The 21,986-nt window shown below is 32.1% G+C and overlaps 2 protein-coding genes across 3 annotated transcripts; one reads left to right on the top strand and one right to left on the bottom strand.

Annotated features, from left to right (window-relative positions):
* Positions 1-1,370: 1,370 nt before the first annotated feature.
* On the bottom strand, positions 1,371-16,681 carry Dgkepsilon (diacylglycerol kinase epsilon). Of its 2 annotated transcripts, XM_072538497.1 has the most exons (11): positions 16,245-16,681; positions 15,838-16,006; positions 15,037-15,167; positions 14,833-14,980; positions 13,082-13,299; positions 11,789-11,934; positions 8,400-8,568; positions 8,174-8,339; positions 7,856-8,004; positions 5,954-6,014; positions 1,371-1,671 (listed from the first exon to the last, which is right to left on the bottom strand). In XM_072538497.1, the coding sequence occupies exons 1-11, from the start codon at positions 16,458-16,460 to the stop codon at positions 1,550-1,552; spliced, it is 1,695 nt and encodes a 564-aa protein (XP_072394598.1). In that variant the 5' UTR covers positions 16,461-16,681; the 3' UTR covers positions 1,371-1,549. The 2 variants fall into 2 exon arrangements, with proteins under 2 accessions (XP_072394598.1, XP_072394599.1); XM_072538498.1 differs by lacking the exon at positions 1,371-1,671 and having other exon boundaries at positions 4,635-6,014; positions 16,245-16,679.
* Positions 16,682-16,908: 227 nt separating this feature from the next.
* LOC140446009 (transducin beta-like protein 3) lies at positions 16,909-19,645 on the top strand. The gene is made up of 2 exons (XM_072538496.1): positions 16,909-17,052; positions 17,114-19,645. Exons 1-2 carry the CDS (start codon positions 17,024-17,026, stop codon positions 19,422-19,424), a joined length of 2,340 nt encoding a protein of 779 aa, XP_072394597.1. The 5' UTR covers positions 16,909-17,023; the 3' UTR covers positions 19,425-19,645.
* Positions 19,646-21,986: the final 2,341 nt, after the last annotated feature.

Raw genomic sequence — 21,986 nt, 5'->3', positions numbered from 1 at the left:
TTTTTGACAGACTAGAAGTGGCTGGAAATTACTATACAACCAAGCACACGTGCTCATAGTCAATATTAATAGTAAACAAACGTAAATAAAATAGAACTTTATTAATTACCGACTAACTGGATAAACTTTAAATTCTGGATTAAACTTTATTCGTTTATTGAAACTATTATTAAGAAACTCGAGCTAAATGCTACCAAAAACTTGTTGGTTGCCTACATTTGGCGCAACTCAACGATATAATCTAAATTAGCTTAACTTTTTTATAAAATATATTTTTTTATATATAATAGAAATTTACTTTCTTCATACATGGGATAAACTTCTAAGCGAATTTGATATTTGACGCTATCATTTGTCAGTCGTTAATTTAATTTTGCGACTATTCTTCTTTAATGTGAGGGTTGTATTAGGCCAATCTTTATATTTCCGAATACTTTTTTCTGAGACTTTCAGACATTTGGATGTTAACTGAAATGTTTTTGTTATTAAAACATTTGTAACATTTACATATTTCATTCAGCAAATAATTTTAAAAAAATTTATTTTTATAAAATCATATTTATTTAAGAAAACTTACCAACGCATTAGCTGATGGAACAAATGGAAAACTTTGACTATCCATAATGATAAAATTCAAAACGGAACTAACTAATTAACTCAATAGAACTAACAAAGAAGTAAACAAAAATAATAAAACAATAAAACTATATTAAATTAAATAAACAACGCGAAGAATACAAACGTTTACTACAATATGTTAAATTGTAATACTCAAAGATATGTATTTTAAATATACAGGGAAAATTTTATGGGTTTATCATACACTTCCACTATTTAGAATAATTCTTCTTTTTTCAAAGAAAGAAGTCTACGATAGTAGGTACTATATTTGAGTTATTAATACTGAGAAGTAGGAATTTTTGTGCTGTAGGTTTCCGACTATGAATCTGTCAAAATATGCCCAAGCTAAGCGAATGGACCTTACCCTTTGTATTTGTATTTATGAAGCTATTGCTATTTATTCTGTAATACAGTTTTATGTTTCATAAACAAAGACTGACTGCTTTTTCATGAGTTCTAGAACGATGATATATTGGAAGTTGGAAAGAAAGTTACATTTAGGCGAAAAATAAATTATATTGTTGTTTTACTTTATTCTTCTTTCTACTTCCTAGTTTTCCGTCCAATACTCCAAGAGTTATTTCTAAATATCAAGACATTCAATGCACAATACAATTATAAATGTTGATCGTTTAATTACTCCTTTAGGTTTCGTAAAAACGTATATGTGAAACAGTCTTCTCCTGCGGTGAACTTGAATTGCACAAACACTGCCAGAAAATAACTTGAATTGGTATAAATAACGTACAACAATTTGATACTTTATTTTTCATATATATTTTTATAAACACATATAATAAATATTAACAACCATCAAAACCTCTAAAATAATTATAAATTAATATTCGACATTTCTGATATAATAATATACTAAAGCGAGAGAAAATAACGACATCCAAAAACCTTATTTTATTGAATGTAAATGATGTTACAACTTACTTTCTAAACTTATCTCGTAATAAACGCGAAGTTTATTCTCTTCTTGCATTCTCATAAGGTTAAACGAGATTTCTAAGAGACGAAATGTGGCGATTGATATTTTTAGAATACCTATTTTCAAAAATAAATCAATCAACTATTGCAGTAGGCACAAAAAATATATAAAATTAGGTAAAGGATGAATCAGATACATGTACATAAGATATGCAATATATTATTCAATTAAGTGCATTTTAGATTATTTAACAAAGACCACAGATTATGTAATGTCATGTAATGTAATCATATACGTAAATATTAACATAGACTGAGCAGTTTGTAGAGCTAAGTGACAATGCTTTTTTTTTCGTTGTTCATTGTGTATTTCTCTTACATCAAGTAAGTATAACAGCGTCTCTTTTGGGGGGAGAGAGTGATAAGTTTCAATGCACTAGGAAGAGACATATCGAGAAACCGCATGAGATCTTGCCGTCAGTAAGCGCGGCCGGTATGCTCGGTCTATATTAATATATACGTCTGTGAAAGTAAAGCAAGCTTGCGAAAAAAACCTTAAATAGAAGAGAAAATTGAAAAGAGATCGATAGTTTGCCACCTTCTTAATTGGATTATAACTATGCGGAAAATGTTAAGGAAGACAAACGTCAAATTTGCAGTATTCTTATATAAAAAGATAATGCAAAGAATCAAGAAGACAAATATCAGATCCTATTAAGCAGTTTACATCTATTTTAGGTATAAAATTGTAAATAAATTATAATACTATTGAAAGTGTTGCTACTTACGACACTTTGAAACCAATTTTTGACAAATCACAAGCGATTGTACAAAATTCGATCAAAATCGACAATTTCAGTCACGTGACATTCATTTTATAACCAATAACTTTGACGATATCTGAGTCACGTGATTGTAGTATTGATATATTCAATAAAGACAAGCTTACACTACACTGTTTGCTGATTGTTCTAAAACTGCTTTGTGTGAGTTATAACAAAAGTAATAAAAAACGATGAACAAACAAAAATGCCAACCTTGTCATTTGTCAAAAAATTAGAGATATACAAGATGATTCTATAAGTAACTACTAATTCAATTAAAATCAACAGAAATACACTTTACAATACTGAACAGATAATTAAAATTGTTATTTCTTAACAAAAACACAATAAATAGAGCTATCATCTAACAGATTGATCTAATTCTTGAATCAGGAGAAAATGGTTCATTTTTAAAGAATTGTTACAATTTTTTTTATTATACTCTGACCAGCTTTTCTTCGTGTGGACGTTTTTTAATATAATCACGTTTATAGAGTATCATTAACACGACAACATCTAACATTAATTCTTGATGAAGCTGTGCCATCACCCTGTGTATTGTTATTTAAAATTGATAAAATGTTGAAACACATTTTTGAAGGTAACAAAAGCAGACCCAGTGTAATTAACGATATTAATATGAACATTGTGTAGATTATGAAGTGACTTTTTATTCTGGTCAATATTCCGACAACTACTTTTAATTTTTCTTGCCTTTTATAACAGTCGAGACTATTTTAAATGTGAAAATATTGTTGCGTAACAACCACGTTTAATACTTTTAACTCATTTTGTATTATTTTATTATTTTATATATATATATATATATATATATATATATATATATATATATATATATATATACGAGGCATGTTTTTTAAGTAAGTACCGTTTTGCGATTCCGCCGCCGCAGCGCTACGGTAGGAGTTCCGCGCATGAGCGCTGGTTACCTACATCTCTTGTCTACGCACTAACGCCATTACAGTCTGATTCTTCATTGTATACTTGTTTACTCCAGTGTTTAAGATGCCTCCAACAATCGTGAGTCACGCTGATTGTGAAGTACGGGCTGTTATACGATTTCTTAGTGCTAAAGGCGTAAAACCGATCGATATTCATCGTGAGATCGTTGAAGTTTACGGACAAAACATTATAAGTGATGGAATGGTAAGGAAATGGGTGAGAGCATTTAAAGATGGCCGCACAAATGTGCATGATGAAGAACGGAGTGGGCGTCCTTCGGTCGTTAATGAAAATTTGGTGCAGAAAGTGGACGAAAAGGTGAGAGAAAACAGACGCTTTACAATTTCATCATTGTCCGACTGCTTTCCTCAGTATTCTCGTAGTGTTTTGTATCGCATTGTTACCGAGAAGTTGAATTACAGGAAATTGTGTTCACGTTGGGTTCCAAAAATGTTGACGGATTTGCACAAAACCCAACGTTTAGGCAGTGCATTGACTTTCCTTGAGCGGTACCACAGTGAAGGTGAAGATTTTTTAGACCAAATTGTTACTGGTGACGAAACGTGGGTGGCCTACGTCACACCAGAATCGAAACAACAATCCATGGAATGGCGACATTCATCATCACCCAAAAGAGTGAAGTTTAAGCAAACAATTTCTGCCCGGAAAATCATGTGCACAGTTTTTTGGGACAGAAAAGGAGTATTGCTAGTTGAGTTTCTGCCTCGTAATGAGACAAACAATGCAGCGTCTTATTGTGAGACATTGAAAAATCTGCGTCGTGCAATCCAGAACCAAAGACGTGGCAAGTTGTGTAAGGGTATCGTTTTGCTGCATGACAATGCCCGTCCACATGTGGCTAATCAGACCAAAGATCTCATCAAATCATTTAAATACGAAACTCTAGATCATCCTCAATACAGCCCTGATCTGGCACCCAGCGACTACCATTTGTTCCAGCACTTGAAGAAACACCTGGGCGGTCAGCGTCTTCAAGACGATAACGAAGTCAAAACATTTGTGATGTAGTGGTTAACAAGTCAGGCGGCAGAATTTTATCAGGAGGGTATTCAAAAACTGGTGCCACGTTATGACAAGTGCCTCAATATTCACGGAAATTATGTAGAAAAGTAGATTCAGGTACAGGCTTTCATGTAAAAATAAAATTATTGCCATATCCTTGCACGTCTTTTTTTAATTCCAAAACGGTACTTACTTAAAAAATACGCCTCGTATATATATATATATATATATATATATATATATATATATATATATATATATATATATATATATATATATATATATATATATATATATATATATATATATATATATATATCAATCACACGATCATTAGAAATTTCCTAATTATCGATTTGAGTCATCCGAAAAACCTTAACAGCAATATCTTCTTCTTCTCTTCTTCTTGTACTTCTTGGAGATCTTGTACTAGATTGCCAATTATCCCTCCATCTTTTAAGTGGTCTTCCGGGAGGTCTTGAACCGGGCGGGTTGTTTTCTAGGGCAATTTTTGGGAGTCTATTCTCATCCACTCGTCTTACGCATCTTACGCTATCTGTGCGCATATACGGATTTGACCAGACTATCTCCCGCAGACATCCCGACAATGCGGATGCTTTGTTGATCTGACTCTTTAGATCCTTTACTGGGTCGCGTATGCTTGATATATCTATGTCCAAATATTTGAATTGCATCACCTGTTCTATGGGGTTGTTCTCAACCACTAACTTACATCTGAGCGGATCTTTTGCTATTGTCATACATTTAGTTTTGTTGGTAGAAATGGTCATATTTAGTTGGCGGCTTATTTGAAAGAACCGAAAGAGCTGTCTTTAAAGATCATCTTCTGATTCGGCAATAATTGCTGCATCATCTGCGTAACACACCATACCAATTCTTTTGTTGCCCATTCTGTATCCGAGATTGAGAGATGTTACTTTGTTTATAATTTTGCCCATGAGTAGGTTAAACAAGAAGGGGCTTCTCGAGGGCAAAGGAGTAAGTTGACATCAGTTTGAATCAAGCATTGGGTGAGCTCGAAGCTCCTGTTCGCGATAGCCGCACTTCAAAAAGTTTAATCTAGTCAGAATATTAATAATTTTACTCTATTTTCTCTCTCCTCTAATAATTTTGCACATAGTGTGTATTAGCCACATCGACATCCAAGACGACTAAATTTCGTGAATTAGCTGTCGTAAGCAAGTTATCGGCGTCCAAAATACGTAGTTTTAATTTATTTTTAAATAGACTTGTTAAAACGTTCTTTGCGAAATTTTCATTTGTCACAGAATTTCTGTATGGTCATTAAAAAAAGTACAGAAAAGTGAACCTATTTCCCTACAGACAAAACTCGTTCCCCAAGGGAAAACCTGGGACCTATGACTGGTTCGCGAAACAAAGAAATCAGGATGAGGTGCAAGGACAAAAACACCTGCATCTTCGCACAAATATAACACCGATATTCTCATGAAGCTAGAAATAGATCTTACTAGACACTTAAAATATTTAAAAACAAACAACAACTTATTCTGAACTGTTTTGGTTAATAAGTACAGGACATCTATTGACAAACGACACTTTCAACTTACCGGGTGGCTGTTCCCAAGGCTCGCCGTCCACTTGCATCGGAGCCTTCTGCTTCAAATGAATCTAATACAAAAGTACATGTGACATATATAAAAAAAATAGGTGAACTGAAATTTGTAACCTAATTAATTAAAATTCGGTTAAAAATTAGTTAAATTATTTTTTCTGTCAGCACAATAGGCGAGAAATCCTGGGCCTACAGTTTTGTAAAGTTTTGCAATGAAAATAGAACAAAGGACAAAAACAGAATAAAAGAATCAAGTGTTTGGAGACAGTGATATGTGAATTTAGCCATGGTAAAACAAACATTAGACAAGAAAACATAAACGAAATAAAAATTAATGAAAATAATAAAAAAAATCGCTCAAAACATAAAATTGTGGAAAAATTCTGCACAGAAATGGATGTCTTTATGGGAAAACTTGGTGCATACAAAAGATAGTCTTCCTGTTGTTGCTAAGTTTACCCGTCATTGTCCATTATCATTGGTAATTTCGTGTTTGCTAAAACTGCCTATTACATATTTCAATGTTTATGCATTTTTTCCTTTCCAATCTTTGCATTGAAATCTCTTATTATCATCTTTATATCCCGTTTTGGTAAAGAGTTAAAATATTTTTCTATGTTTTCATAAAAAACTTTTTTTTTCTTCGTCCTCCTTATCCTCGCTTGGCGTATACACATTCAGAATATTTATAAAATGTTCTTTTGTTTTATTTTAAGACTGCACGTTCTCTCTGAAATTGAATTAAAACTGTTTATTATGTTTTTATTTATTTTTTGCACCATAAAACCTACTCCCAACATTCTGCTATCCCCTACACTATTGATATAAAGTGTTATAGAGACAGTGGGATATCGATAGGTGATTTCAGTCGTGGTAAAACAAATATTAGACAAAAAAAACGTAACGACAAGAAAAAAAGAAGCAAAGAAGCTTTGAAAATAATAAAAAAATCTCTCAAAAGATAAAAACACCGTCCACAATTTTGCAAACCATAATATAGAATATCTGAATAAAATGTTTGGATACAGTAAGACAGAAAAAGGTAGAGAATAAGTTAATGTAAAACAAATATTAACCAAAAAACACAAACGAAACAGAAAAAACAACGAAAATAATAAAAATATCACTCAAGAAATAAAAACAAACTGAAACATTTTTGCAAAATAACACATGGAATAACAGAATCAAGCGTTTAGTGAGAGTAAGATTGATACAGGTGAACTTATGCAAGATAAAACAAATAGACAAGAAAACACAAACTAAAATAAAGAAACAATAAAAATAATAAACAAAATACAAAGTGTTAGTACACAGTAAAATAGAGAAAAGTCACAACAGTCATGGTAAAACAGATATTAGACAAGAAAACACTAGCGAAATAGAAAACAACAATGAAAATAATAAAAAAATCACTCAAAAAATAAAAACAAAGTGGAAAATTTTTGCAACACAACGTGAAATTGCAGAATAAAGTGTTTGAAGGTAGTATAGCAGGGAAATGTAAATTCAGTCATGGTAAAATAAACATTAGATAAGAAAACACAAACTAAATCAAAATACAACAAAAAATAATAAAAAAATCGCTGAAAGATAAAAACAAAATGACAAAAATAGAATAAAGTGTTTGGAGATGATGATGAAAGAGAGAAGTGAATTTAGTCATCGTAAAACAAATATTAAACACGAAAACACAAACGAAATCAAAAAAACACCAAAAATTATAAAGAAATAGCTCAATAGGTAAAAGCAAAGTAAAACAATTTTACAAAACACAACGTGGAATAACAGAATAAAAAAGAAAACGAAAATTATCGAACGTATGTAAGATAACAAAAACATCATGGAAGTAAATAATGAAGGAATAAAAATAGGATAGGATAATAATACCAATACTTACATCTACCACTTTAGCTTGACCTAATTTTAAAGGCGTAGAAATACCAACTTGTAGCTGTGCCATATGGAATGAAGAATAAATACCCACTACTTCCAAAATTCCATCGTGGTAAGACTGTGAAGTGGTTCCAGAGCTGTCGCTGATCATACCTTATTAAAATATATAAATCAGTAATTATAAAACCCAAAAATATCTTAATACAACTATATAGGCAACCAGTAATCCAGTTATTTCAAGATATTTTTGTAGCATTTAAAAAAGAGTTTTCGACTCCTAATATAGGCAGTCAAAAGTACACCAAATACAAATACGACTCACTCCAAAGGTTGACTCCTGCTCCCCACGAAGAAATGTTTAAAATAACTATGGACTCCAACTCCGGTAAGTCGATATGTTTACCATCTAAATACAGATCCAGTCTTTTTTCGAGATTTTTGCAGTCTGCTGTAACCACTTGTTGAGTTCCAAAACTTAAATACAACATCTAAAAAAGAAATGTCAATTGTAGATTTCATTTCTAAATGACAAATTGTACAAACCTTACCTTGTTAAACAACCTGCTGCCATATATGTAAAAAATACTATCCCTAGTTTTATGAAAATTCAGTGCAACCTGTGCATCCACACCAATACTTGCGTAGTTGTACATAAAGTAGGTTTTATTAGGTAGTTTTAAGCCTAGATGCCTATTCGATATAACTTCCACTTTCCACCTAAAATTTAACACGAATATAAACAAAAATTTATATTAATATCCAAAAATTGCATTTAAATCATCATACACATCTAAAAGGCTCGTGACACAGTATTTTTAAAGAAAATAAGTGAGGTAATGGTCGTTTCATCATAAACCCGTTGCCGTCATCCAATTTTGTAATTTTTATACAGTATTGTCAGAACAGTAGAAAATGAAGGGAATTGAGAAATAACGAATATGTAATGAATGACTGAATCATTGTAAAGACGATTCGAACGGAAATAGCCCCAAAAACTAAAACAAACGTCAAAGTAGTGACATTAAAATAAATATGCAGAGAACACGGTGTCAATGTCTTACTGATTCAAGAAACCCATCGAGGTATTGCAAGCCGCAGACCAAGGATTCGAGGTATGAAACTTGTACTGGAGAGACCACACGACCAGTATGGTAGCGTAGTCTTTGTCAGGCCAGATCCGGACATAGTTTCCACATCTTTAACATATCGAGATGACATCGAGATCCTCACAGTGGAACTAAAGTCTTGTACGGTAACGTCCATTCTACAAACCGCCAAACGCGGACTTTGTTTTGAGGAACCGGATAACTTTCAATCACAGCAAATAAAATTCATACTGGGTGACTTCAACTGTCACAGTATCGCGTGGGGGTATAACAAAACAGACTCCAATGGTGAAGAACTAGAAAATTGGGCTGAAAACATGAACCTCAAACTTATTCATGATCCAAAACAGCCCGCGTCTTTCAACAGCAGAAGATGGCGCAGAGGTTACAACCCAGACAATATATTTGTCAGCGACAGGATTGGAGAACAGGTGACAAAAATTGTTGGAAGCGCCCTCCCAAAAACACAGCACAGGCCAATAACTTACTTTTTGAACACGGCAATCAGATACGAAATTGTTCCTTTTAAGAGAAGGTTCAATTTCACTAAAGCAAAATGGGAAAAATTCGCTGAAGCATTAGATCAAGAAGTTTCCCAGCTAGAACCGTGCTCTGATTTATACGATAAATTTGTACAAATCGTAAAAAAAAACACGAAAATATATTCCTAGAGGTTGCCGAACCGAATACATAGCGGGGCTGAATGAAGAATCTAAACCCCTACTTAAAAGATACGAGCAGCTATATGAAAACGATCCCTTTTCGGAAGCAACAATACAGGCCGGGGAGGAAGTGCTACATGCGATATCCGCCAAGTATAGACATAAAACAAAACGGCAGACGCGCTTGGAAATTAATTCGGAATCTTGGCAACAATTCCGCTGCCCCGGCACCAAATCTGACAAAAGTCACACCCGATCAGATAGCCCATCATCTTCTGACAAATGGTAAGACAACATCAAGGAAGAACAAAGTGAGAGTACAACGAAATATCGACGAAGAGGAGGATGTCCTAGGTACCTCCTTTTGTCTGGAGAAGATGAGAGGTGCGATCCACCAAATGAAAGATAATAAATCGGCTGGCCTAGACGATATACGAACAGAACAAATAATGCACTTTGGACCAAAAACCCTAGAGTGGCTCGTAAAAATGAAGAACTGTTGCGTCCGTACATTTCAAATCCCCAAAATCTGGAGGAAAGCTAGAGTGGTAACCCTCTTAAAACCAGGAAAGGATCCGGCGGATACAAAGAGTTTTAGACATGTCTCTCTTGACCAGATGCCCTAGAAGACTTAGGACTATACTATGACGAAAACCATCTGAAACCCAATCTTACAAAAACCCAGGTGTGTGCTTTCCACCTTAGAAACAAGCATGCCCGAAGGACACTGGAGGAAGAATGGTGTGGTCAGATACTGGAACACAATGAGACGCTAAAATACCTCGGCGTACGTCTGGATAGAACTCTGTCTTATCGATATCACTGTCAAGATATCAAGAAAAAAGTAAGCGCCAGAAATAATATCATTCTTGTATCTGTAATATCTAACTTGTGCAACAAACTAAATAAAAGTCTCTATATTTTGAGAAATCTTAACTATACGTATTAGGTATCACTCCATATTCCACTCACATCTTTCATACTCTATCCTTGTTTGGGGCCATGCAGCTGCATGACCTGATCTGCAGAGAAAGGCAGTGACGGTTCTTGCTGGTTTGGGATTTAAGAAATCCTGCCGTCAGGCTTAGCACACTAAATTCTAAAAAACCTTCGATTTATGAAGAGGAATACCAATCTTTATAGAAGTCACGAAGATACTAGGTACAAACAAAATTTGATACCAGCAAATTGGCGCTTGAAAAGGTGTCTAAATGGATCAGTGTATTGGACAATAAAATGTTTTAATGTTCTGCCTGAAAATATCAGAAACTTGCCTGAAAAGGAATTTGAAAATTAAATTAAAAAAATATTGATAAAAAATCCTTTTATTCAATTCAGGAATATTTACAACAAAATTTTAATTTTAATTGAGATTTTGTACATATTTGAGGTGTGTAAGATTTTATATTTTTAACTGAATAAACAGTATTGAGTAAGTTTGAAAAGAGAAGTAAGTTTGCAAGAGAAAAGAGACGGGCCAATAAAAACATAGATAGAAATATAAGATGTCTGTCGTATTAAAATCAACATAGATAAAACAATTATGAGGTCTAGAAAATCACTGTTATTTATATATTTAGAATTTTTAATGACGATTAATTAATATTAACATTTTCATAATTAACAAAAGAACTATTAGGTTAAAAAGAAGAAATGAGAAATATGTATGAGATGAACAGAAAACATAAAGAGTGACATGAGACCTGTGAGACCACTGTTTTTTTACACCTATAAAGCGTCTTCAATTATGATAATAGTCTAGATTTAAAATGTACATAACAAACATATAATATATATATATATATATATATATATATATATATATATATATATATATATATATATATATATATATATATATATATATATATATATATATAATAATAGTTTCCCTTTGTACCACTAGTGAAGTTTGGGAGTATAGCAGAGTAGTCTGCTATTTCCTGGGCCTACGGTATTCTAAGATGGTAACAAGGCCAATACTAGGCTTTAACTTATTATTATCTTGGTTATTATTATCCCTGGTTTTACTCAAGGTACTCATTTCATTTAGACTGGACTGAGGTCAGTAGATATTTTAAAAGTTTCCAGATGTTTTCGCTGATGTTGCGGATCGATCTGCGTGATAGTAAGACACTTTACCGCCTAAGAAACAAAAATTTGACTTACCTGTCAAGTTCTGAGAGTTTGGCATCGATGATATTTTTCAAAACGTCTTCAACATCTAGCTCTGATGAGTTCTGATGTCCCCAATTTAAAACCCTGGACAAATCGTTGCCAGTTCCCAACGGAATTATAGACAATAAAGGCTCAGGCTAAAAAATCGACTTTTTGAATAAAGATAACTTTACAACAACTCTCTTTACACGATGTAAGTTAATTCATATTTTGAAAACGATTTCTGAAGTGGATATCGAAACAACAAAATAAAGGTGAAAATTTTTAATTTGGAAATTGTTCACAAAATTCAAAATAAACAAAATCTTAAAATATTTAATAGTTCATGGGAAAAAACGTGACTTTATGATATAAAACGTTAAATTTTTTCCTAATTTTTTATAACATTTGGCATGGGAAGTGACATTTTACGTAACTTTTTTACGTTTCGGAAATGTTCTGACATAAAACGGTAAATTTGTGACTGCTCGTTTGACAATTTTACATAACTTTTTAACATTTTACGTGACTTTGACATTTTTGATATTTTGAGAGAAAATGTGACATTTGAAGTGAGAGTGACATTTTACATAACCTTTTGCTATCTATTTGACGTTTTACGTGACGTTTTGACATAAAACATGACATTTAAATAAAATGTAACGTAATAGTGACTATAAATTCGAATATACATATACTTCATCTAATTTACTTACCGTTGCACGTCATCCGCGAGGTCACATGATACCAACACGAAATATTTAGGCGGTAGGTGTGTTCTTTTTTAGAATCACTTTGCCGAGTACATTGGCATTACAGCCACTAGACATATTTTATTATATACGCCTAGAAATAATATTTAAAGATTTCTATTAATGTTAACTTAAAGAAATACACAATAATATGTTTCATTTAATTTGTATAAATGCATTATAAAACGTTTTTATGAAGAACATTTTTTCGGAACACACTGTAACTGTAATCGAACGAAGGTGATATTTTTGCATAAATTGGTAACACGACAGTTGCGGTGTTGACACTTTTTATTTTACATTTTACATAAAATAAAATAAATATCTATGTATTCCATTTTACATCTTTATACGACGCATACAAGCGGCTCAAATTATTTTTAACAAGATTATTTTTTAACTCTTGTTTTGTTGTATAATCCACTTTTGCAATCTTTTTGATTTAAAATGGATTCAGGATTTTTTTATACTTTGACAACTATGTCAGCTTCGATCTCTGTCAATGATAATGACGTGCAACGGTAAGTAAATTAGATGGACTGTACAAACTTACATCAAGATCTAGTTTATGGGAAGTACTTAGCATCCAGGAGACAGTACCATCTCCACCAGCAACCAAAATATTGACTGTCTTTGGGGATAAAAGAACACACCACTGCAAAGCTGCTGGGGGTTTTCTTTCGCTCAAATCTATAACCTGCACAGGATTAAGGTACTTTCGAAATTCTGATAATACTAAAGCCCCATCTCCATTTCCAGACTTTTTATTGGCTAAAACAAAAAATTTCCAAAATATTAACGAACTATAAGATTTCGTATTTGTATAGGTAAAATATGTTCACTTTTTGTTTGTATAAAACAGTTTCACATAATTTTTGTTTAGATGTTTCAGAGCCAAAAAATTATTTATCATCAATTGCTTCAAATTTACTCTTTTAATAGGATGAATAGTATTAGTGTTAGCTCTATCTCTTAATAAAAAATTGATTTTACACATATAGTGATGCAATCTGCTATTTCTTAGAACTATTAATAGGTACAAAGAAGATTGAAGATTCAGTACTATACTTCAACTGTCCCTGCTTTAACCCAAGGTACTAACAGATACTGTTTTCGACTTCCCAAAACCTTTGTAGAAAAGATCTATGTTTGTATCCATAGAAGTAACGAAAGATGTGAAATAAAATTTGGAATGAGTCGTAGAGATTCGCCCTTATAGAATATAATTGAAAATGGCCACAAAGTGACTGGGTTCGCCAATAATTTGACCAGAATTTAAGAATGAACACCTATGAGCATGTCTATAGGACCTGGTTGGTAAAATGTGTGATCTGGTAGTTCCAGATCATGAATATGAGTGAGATCACTTAATCGCTTACATTAATTGCATCCAACGAGAAAATTGGAACGTCAAGATCACACGGTTTAATAATACAGAAAGTAGTACCCTGAGTGGTTCAAGAGTGGTCTAAGAGATATCTTATTACGAGAAAGCCCTATTATTATGTAAATTAAATTAAAATAATGCAAAAAAATATTGATGAAGGACTTTTTTCAAATAATAAATGAAGATAGAACAAACCTTATTAAATGAAACAAAATAAACTTAAATGAAGCAAAGTTATAATTATTTATTACTATCTTGGTATTGGTATTACTTGATTGAAATGGCCAAATGATTTATGTAAAACTTATTGAGGTTGCTGGTTTAAAAATTAGAATGATAAGGAAAAAAATGCTATATTTGATTGTGAAAAAATTTGCAATTAATTGAAAAATTACAAAAATACCTGGAGTAACTCATTGATGTTGTCTGTACAAAGAAAAACAGTTACTGTTTGAGTATGGTTCATTAATTGTAGCTAGGGTAGAAAAGTAGCATCTGCATGGCACGAAGCCAGGGACGTATATGTCCTGATCAAACTGGAGATGTTTACATCACTATTTCTCTGACAACAAACCCTCTGACCACTCTTCTTAAGTGGTCCGTAGGGTAGTAGGGCTAGTGCATCCCCATAAATCAATGCTATTTTATTGCCCTTTTGAAAGTGTACTTATTTGAACAACAAGTGTATTTATTTAAACTTTGAAAACAGATTACCATGTGTTAGCCAGTTTGAAATTGAGAATCTAATATATTGATCTATAAAATTTAGATTATATTGTTTTCCTTCACTATGGATGTAACATCACTACCTTCTAGTTCTTACCTTTATCACACCTGTCATCCTATTTATTAAATAATAAATTAAACAGCAAGTAAATTTAAATAGCAAATCAAGAAAATAAAAACAGACAACTCACCAACTACAACTAAGGGTGTCCACTTTTCCCAACAAGGATCTCGAACACCTCTCAACAGTAAATGTTTGTTTAAAGCTCCTTTACGTTTAGCAGTCTGAACACACCAAGGAGGAACTATCATTCTTCTAAAAGGTCCAAAATCACAGACCTATAACAGATACACAATTATTTCCTCATGATATTTAATATTAACATTAATATTACTTTTTCTACTTTTAGCAAACATTCAGTATGAACTGTCATTTGACACCAGCAGCATCTATAATCTACCAGACCAGGTTCCCTCGAACATTCGTCTAAGCAATGTTTACAACTAGCTCCAAAGGGTAAATTACCTAAAAAAAAAGATAAATGGCAAAAGCTTTATTTGTAAAAAGGGAAATAAAGGTAAAGAATTACAATAATTATAATGGAAAAATGTTTATAAAGTTTCCTAATTTTTGAAAGTACCTATAAGGGGAGCAGTGAGAGAAGTACAGTGAGAAATGTAAAATGATTTGAAAGGAAAGGAAGAGAGAAAAATAAAATTAATATAAAACTATTCTCTCGTGCATCTCTTTGTTTTGTAGGTTATTATTTTCCAGATTTCATTTTTGTGTGTGATAATGTTCCTTTTTTGGCTATCTGTATATGTAGTGTTTTGTTTTTTCTTTATAACCCTGTAGGTCTTCAATATTTCTAGTATTTCCACATATTTATTGACTAGTTTTGCTTCTTTTATCAACAGTTTGGTTTAAATGTGGTTATATGTTCCTTGTGCATTTTAAATTGACATTTGCAGTCCTATTACTATGATTTTTTATATTATAGGCTTTAATTTTTATAGTACATTTCTAAATAATATATCTTTCTTTGTAACTACTTGTTAAGTACCATAGATGTGAATATGATCTTTAATGTCTTATTTATGTTTTATTTGAAACTAGCTGAAATAATAACCTAAAAAGTCCTTTAGTACCTAGTCTCTTACCTTTTAAACAAAAAAAATAATGCCAATATACCTACCTTTAACCCAATGATGTAATTGATTCTGGTCACTGCTGGTAATAATCTTACACCTTAATGCAAAATTCGCCTTCTTCACACAATCTGGATCTGCACACACTCCACAACAGTCACAATAAACACCAATTCCGTTAAGCAACAGTGATTCACATACAGAACAGTACCAAGTCTACAAAATATATTTTATATATATAAAAAAGTGAAGATAAAAGATTTACTTTAGACTTTAATCATCACTCCAAAAATTTTAAGCAGTTAAACATTAAAAAGAAACATGCCTTACAAAACTACAAGGCCCTTACATTTTATAAAATGTAGTAATTGTTTAAATTATTTTAATACCAAATATCAGGACACACATAGATCTGTTCAAAAGATCAGTTTAAAATATTGAGTACATAAAATACCTTAGCAGTTATCTGAACAGTCGTCCAGCTATGTCCCTTCACAGCTCCTCTTACAGTTATGTTCCCATCACCACTTAGTTTTTTAAAAATATAAAAACTTAAAATGCACAGTACAAAAGCACTGAAGAACCCAGGGAAACCGTAGGGAGGAAAAAGATCTCCAATTATCCACATATTATTTTTTCTTTCTACATATATTTTACTAAAAACACCCATATTTTAGGAAGTGATTGTAGGAGGGTTCGAGGGCTTTGTACACTTTTAAAAGTCATACTAAATTCTTTAAAAATATCTATAAAATACGTTCACTAAAAATGTACTTTTCAAAAGTTTAGTTTGGTTTCGTTTGAAAATAAACAAAAAAAATGTCATCTGGTGCATTTCTAAATAATGTCAACAAATTGATCATGATAAATCTTGACCTATTTTTTATCTTTTGAATAGAAAAGGATAATGACAACCGGAATCACACGAAAAAAAGTCTAAAGAGATATATTAAGATGAAATGTAATTTGTAAAAAATAAAAGCTTTGAAATACAAAAAAAGATTTATTTTTTGATTTGTACGATTTGAAAAATGTCAACTACAATATACAATATTAAAATGTTATCCATTAATTCAATGAGGTAAAGGCCAAAATAAGTAAATATGAATCTAAAAAAGAAGAAGCATTTAACCCTATTTTAATTCCTACAGCACCTTTTATTCTATAAATATATGAAAAAAATTATTATATTAGATATAGTTGAAAATAAAATCTTCTGAAAAATAATTAATAATGACGACCAAAGTGAAACTAAAAGAAGCGTAAGTAGTATAAACGATTTCCCTTGTATTGTTGTTATTTTAAAACCCTTTTGTATTTTAGATTTGAAGTTGAATCAAAGCATGGTGCATTTTATACAGGAGGTAACTTAGAATGGGTAGAAGATAGTATATATTGCCAAACTAATGCAAATATTAATGTACTGAATGTAGAAACAGGGCTAATTGATAAAGTAATAGGGGAACAAGATGCTGAAGAAGAAGATACTATACAAACATTTACCACAGATGGCAATAGAACTGTTACTTCCCACAAAAGCGGTTTGTTGAAGGCTTGGAATCAAAACGGTGAGCTGGAAAAAATGTGGAAATATATACATAAAGGACCTATAGCTAGACTAACCTTAAAATCTGACAAATTGGCCAGTGGTGGTTGTGATGGGATTGTTCGGATATGGGATCTTCAAAACCAAGTATGTTCTTTGAGTCTTAAAGGGTGCCAGGGGGTTGTAAATGTGGTAGAATTCCATCCAGGTGAGGACATTTTATTTGCGTCTGGTGATGATGGAAAAATTAATGCCTATGAATTAACCAAAGGAGAAGTAAAAACAATATACTCAGGACATTATAGTAAAGTTACAGCATTTGTCTTTGCTAGAGAGAACTATTTTGTATCATGTGGTAGAGATAAAGTAATAATTTTGTGGGAGGTAGGTAAAAGTGAGGGTATCAAAGTAATCCCACAATATGAAGCTATAGAAACTATAACAGGATTGCCTTTGAAGTTTAAGATTCCTGGTTTTAAATCAGAATCTGATGGTATTTATGTTGCAGCAGCAGGTGAAAAGGGTGTAGTTTCTGTGTGGGATGTTAAAAAAGCTAAACAAGTCTACGTCCAAGACAATTCTCTAGTTAGTAAAGCTGCTGAAGAAGGTGGTTTATCTGTAGTATTACTTAGATGCAATCTTAAAGACAAAGCCTTAGCTGTTGTAACAACTGATCATAATATTATCATTCATCATTTGAAGTCATTTGTATGTCTGAAGCAATTTGTAGGCTTTTCTGATGACATTTTGGATATTACATTTGTAGGGGAAGAAGATTCACATTTGGCTATTGCCACCAATTCCACAGATATAAAACTTTACTGTAATACTACCATGAATTGTCAAATATTGAAGGGCCACACAGATATAGTTATGTCATTAGCTAGTTGTCCTGCAGATCCAACATATATGCTTTCGTCAGGTAAAGATAATACTGTGAGGTTGTGGAAACTAGATGAAAATATCATGAACTGTATAGCTACAGGTTTAAGACATACAGGTTCTGTAAGTTCTGTAGCTTTCAGTCAAACTAGTTACAACTTTGGAGTCTCAGTTAGTCAAGATATGTGCTTAAAACTGTGGGAAATACCAACAAAATCAAAAATTGCAAGCTTAAATTGCACACATACTGTCTTGGCTCATCAAAAGGACATTAATTCTGTTGCAGTATCTCCAAATGACAAAATTATAGCCACTGCTTCACAAGATAAAACTGCCAAACTGTGGACCACAACTTTAGAATTATTAGGTACTTTAAGAGGGCATAAAAAGAGCCTTTGGTGTGTAAAGTTTTCCCCTGTAGACCAAGTAGTTGTTACATCATCTTCTGATTCTACTATCAAACTGTGGTCAATAGCTGACTTAAGTTGTCTAAAGACATTAGAAGGACATGATGCTAGTGTGTTGAAGGTCCATTTTCTTTCTTCTGGAATGCAGATATTGAGTGCCGGTGGAGATGGGTTGGTCAAGATATTTTCAGTTAAAACTTCAGAGTGTACATGTACACTAGACCAACATGATGCACAAGTATGGGCAGTAGCTGTAAAAACTGACGAGTCTGGTTTAGTAACTGGCGGTGGTGATTCAATTTTAGTCAAATGGAAGGATGTCACAGAAGAACTTCGTCTTAAGAAACTACAAGAAATAGAAGAATTAACTCTACAAGAACAAAAATTAAGCAACTATTTGATGAGTGGAAACTATCTAAAGGCTCTAAAACAAGCTTTAAAATTAGACAAACCTTTTCAAGTGTTAACAATTGTAGAAACTATAATAAAAAATGGCGAAACTGGACTAGCAGATACTATAAAAGAATTAAGAAATGATCAAAAGGACAATTTGTTCAAAACTGCTATTACATGGAACATGAATAGCAAACATGCACATCCAGCTCAACTCGTTATTAATATTTTATTAAATGAAATGCAGAATGATAGTTTCAAGCCCTCAGGACTTCGTTCTGCACTTGAAGCAGCACTTCCTTATACAGAGAGGCACTTTAATAGGTTAACAAAGCTAATGCAAGACTTACAATTCATTAATTATGTTATTAAATGTATGAAACCACATTCAGATGATGTAGTGTAGTTTTATTGCATAAATAAATGTTTTTTTTTATAAAATATGTTATTTTATTTAAAATCAGAATAGAAAATCTTGCTCATCTTACAGATATATAGCAGATATGCAGAATTAATAGTTGCTAAGGTCCATAACAGGCTCGATCATGGCATCTCCACCAGCCTGAAAGCTACTCATCAGCAAGTTATTCTGTGAAGAATATCAACCACATGGATCTATAAGTATCATTTAAAAATTTAAAATATCAAAGTAACAATTTTAAAAAAATATATATTTTAAACAAATACCTCTGTACCTAAATTGAATAAAACATCACCAGAATTTAAGATGTTATTATAAACTATAGAAAACTGTCCTGTTATATACCACCTCCCTATAAATATTCAGGGTAGATAGAGGCAATGGATTTTCACAAGAGCTGTGAGTCATGCTGATGCAGTACACAAGTTTCCCTGTTATTTACAAGGTCATAGCTCTTGTCAAAATCCATTAAATATTAGTCAAATATAAAATGTTGAGACAAATGTGTTCAGAAGGTTTTTACCTCCTGGTTATAAGCCTTTGCGCTATAAGTCGGCTGCCAAGAGCTGGTGAACATACCTAACAAGTTTTGTATTTATTTTAAATATGGAAGCTAATAATGACGCTAGGCTTATTGAGCTAATTTCGGAGAAACCAAAGCTGTATAATCCAGCACATAACGATTATAGAGATGTAAATAAGAGGGGCGAGAGGGTATCATCACATACCAGATATTTACTTATTAAATTGATTGGTGTCCTTTTTCAACTCCCCTCACATACTTAAATTTTATAAGTTCTATTATTTTTGCAGTTACCTAGCATCTATTTTAAAATGTTCTACAATTCTTGGTCTTTTAATATAAATATGTCTTCGTATATGCTCCATTTACATAAAAATTCCCAATCAGCTGTTCTACCGCATGCGTCTAAGTGCATAACAGACTAGCCCAATCAGTGTGTTAGTCGCTTGCATCAAACGCATGCGAGAGTTGCATAAAACAGGTTGCACTGTAAGAGCCCCGCAGCTGCTTTGACTATATATTGACCTTTAGTTTGAAACCAACATAGAGCCCTCCATGGTTCACATTGGTGTGCTCCTGTGATTCCAAGACAAGCAATTCTTTGCACCTTGCTTTTGCTTAATTTGAAGAAGTCTTCCGTTTCTTTTGCTTTCGGAGTTCTTTTTTGGGTGATCAAATGAAGCTTGCTCATTTTAGTTGTACAGCAAATATATCTCTCAACTTTGTTCTTGATATTTATTTATTTCGTATTAAAAATAGTTTCGAGATATTGTTAAAATTTTTTTTATTAAAATCCTTTATAAAAGGTATATATTAAAAAACCCAATCGGGCTATATTAAAACTACAAAACGTTTTCGGAATCCATATTCCATCATCAGTGTTTAGGTGTACATGTTTAGAGCCACTAAATATCTGGGTAAAAACCATCATTCATCAAATCCACTGGTAACTCTAACATCTTAACATATAAGATCTAATAATGTAAAATAAATTTAAACCAATAACTTTTAACGGATTATTACCCAGATATTTTGTGGGTCTTAACATCTACACCTAGACACTGATGATGGAATATGGATTCCGAAAACGTTTTGTCGTTTTGACATATCCCGATTGAGTTTTTTAATATATACCTTTTATAAAGGATTTTAATAAATTTTTTGTGATACATGGTATACAGCCAGCTACAGGAACTTAGTTTCCTTGTGGATATTATTCTTACTTCTAATAGAAACGTGAAATCACTAAATTGGTTTCAATGACAAGGATTAAATACAAATAAGCTTTATTTGCGTATATTTTTTCATTACAACAACGTCATATAGGTACAATCTAATAATAATATAATAAAGTGTTCCACAAATGAAAATAGCAATAACACCCAGAAAGTTGTCGATGATATTGTTATTTAGAGATTTTCTCAGCCTCTGCTGAGATAAACATCACTAATTGGTGGATATTTACAAAATCTATTACAGCATAATCATTTATTTCTAAAATATTTTTACTATTATTGTATCAAAGCTTATCTTTGGCGACAAAAATTATCTTGTGTATCTATCGTGTTACAAAAATATACTACAAGTAGGTACATTACGTAAACGAGTTTACATACATTTATGAATTATTGACAACTAGGTTATTATTACGAAAACTCGAAAGATATTTGCAGAAATCCACAAAAGAGAACTGTTTTTCAACTTTTTTTTTTTTTTTTAAATAAATCACCTTGTATACCAAAAATGATTCCTAACAGAGCTACCACTGCTCGAAGATGGCACCCTAACGTTGATAATTCAAACATCTTCATAAAATTTTACTTCTTAATACGATTATTATTTACACACAATATTTACCAGATAAATTAAAGTGAATTACGAAATACAGACTTCCGATGTGTCTTTTTAAATAGGTACCAGATCTTAAAATTTAAGAATAAATAAATTGATACTAAAATGTGCTAAGAGCTTTCGTAACTTTTAACAACTTCAACAAAGTAGTAAATACATTTTACCAAAAGAAG

The sequence above is a fragment of the Diabrotica undecimpunctata genome, chromosome 7 (genome assembly GCF_040954645.1).
Source record: "Diabrotica undecimpunctata isolate CICGRU chromosome 7, icDiaUnde3, whole genome shotgun sequence".
NCBI classification, from domain to species: Eukaryota; Metazoa; Arthropoda; class Insecta; order Coleoptera; family Chrysomelidae; genus Diabrotica; species Diabrotica undecimpunctata.
The sequence above is the reverse complement of the archived record's forward strand: the minus strand, read 5'-3'. Positions and strand labels throughout refer to the sequence as shown.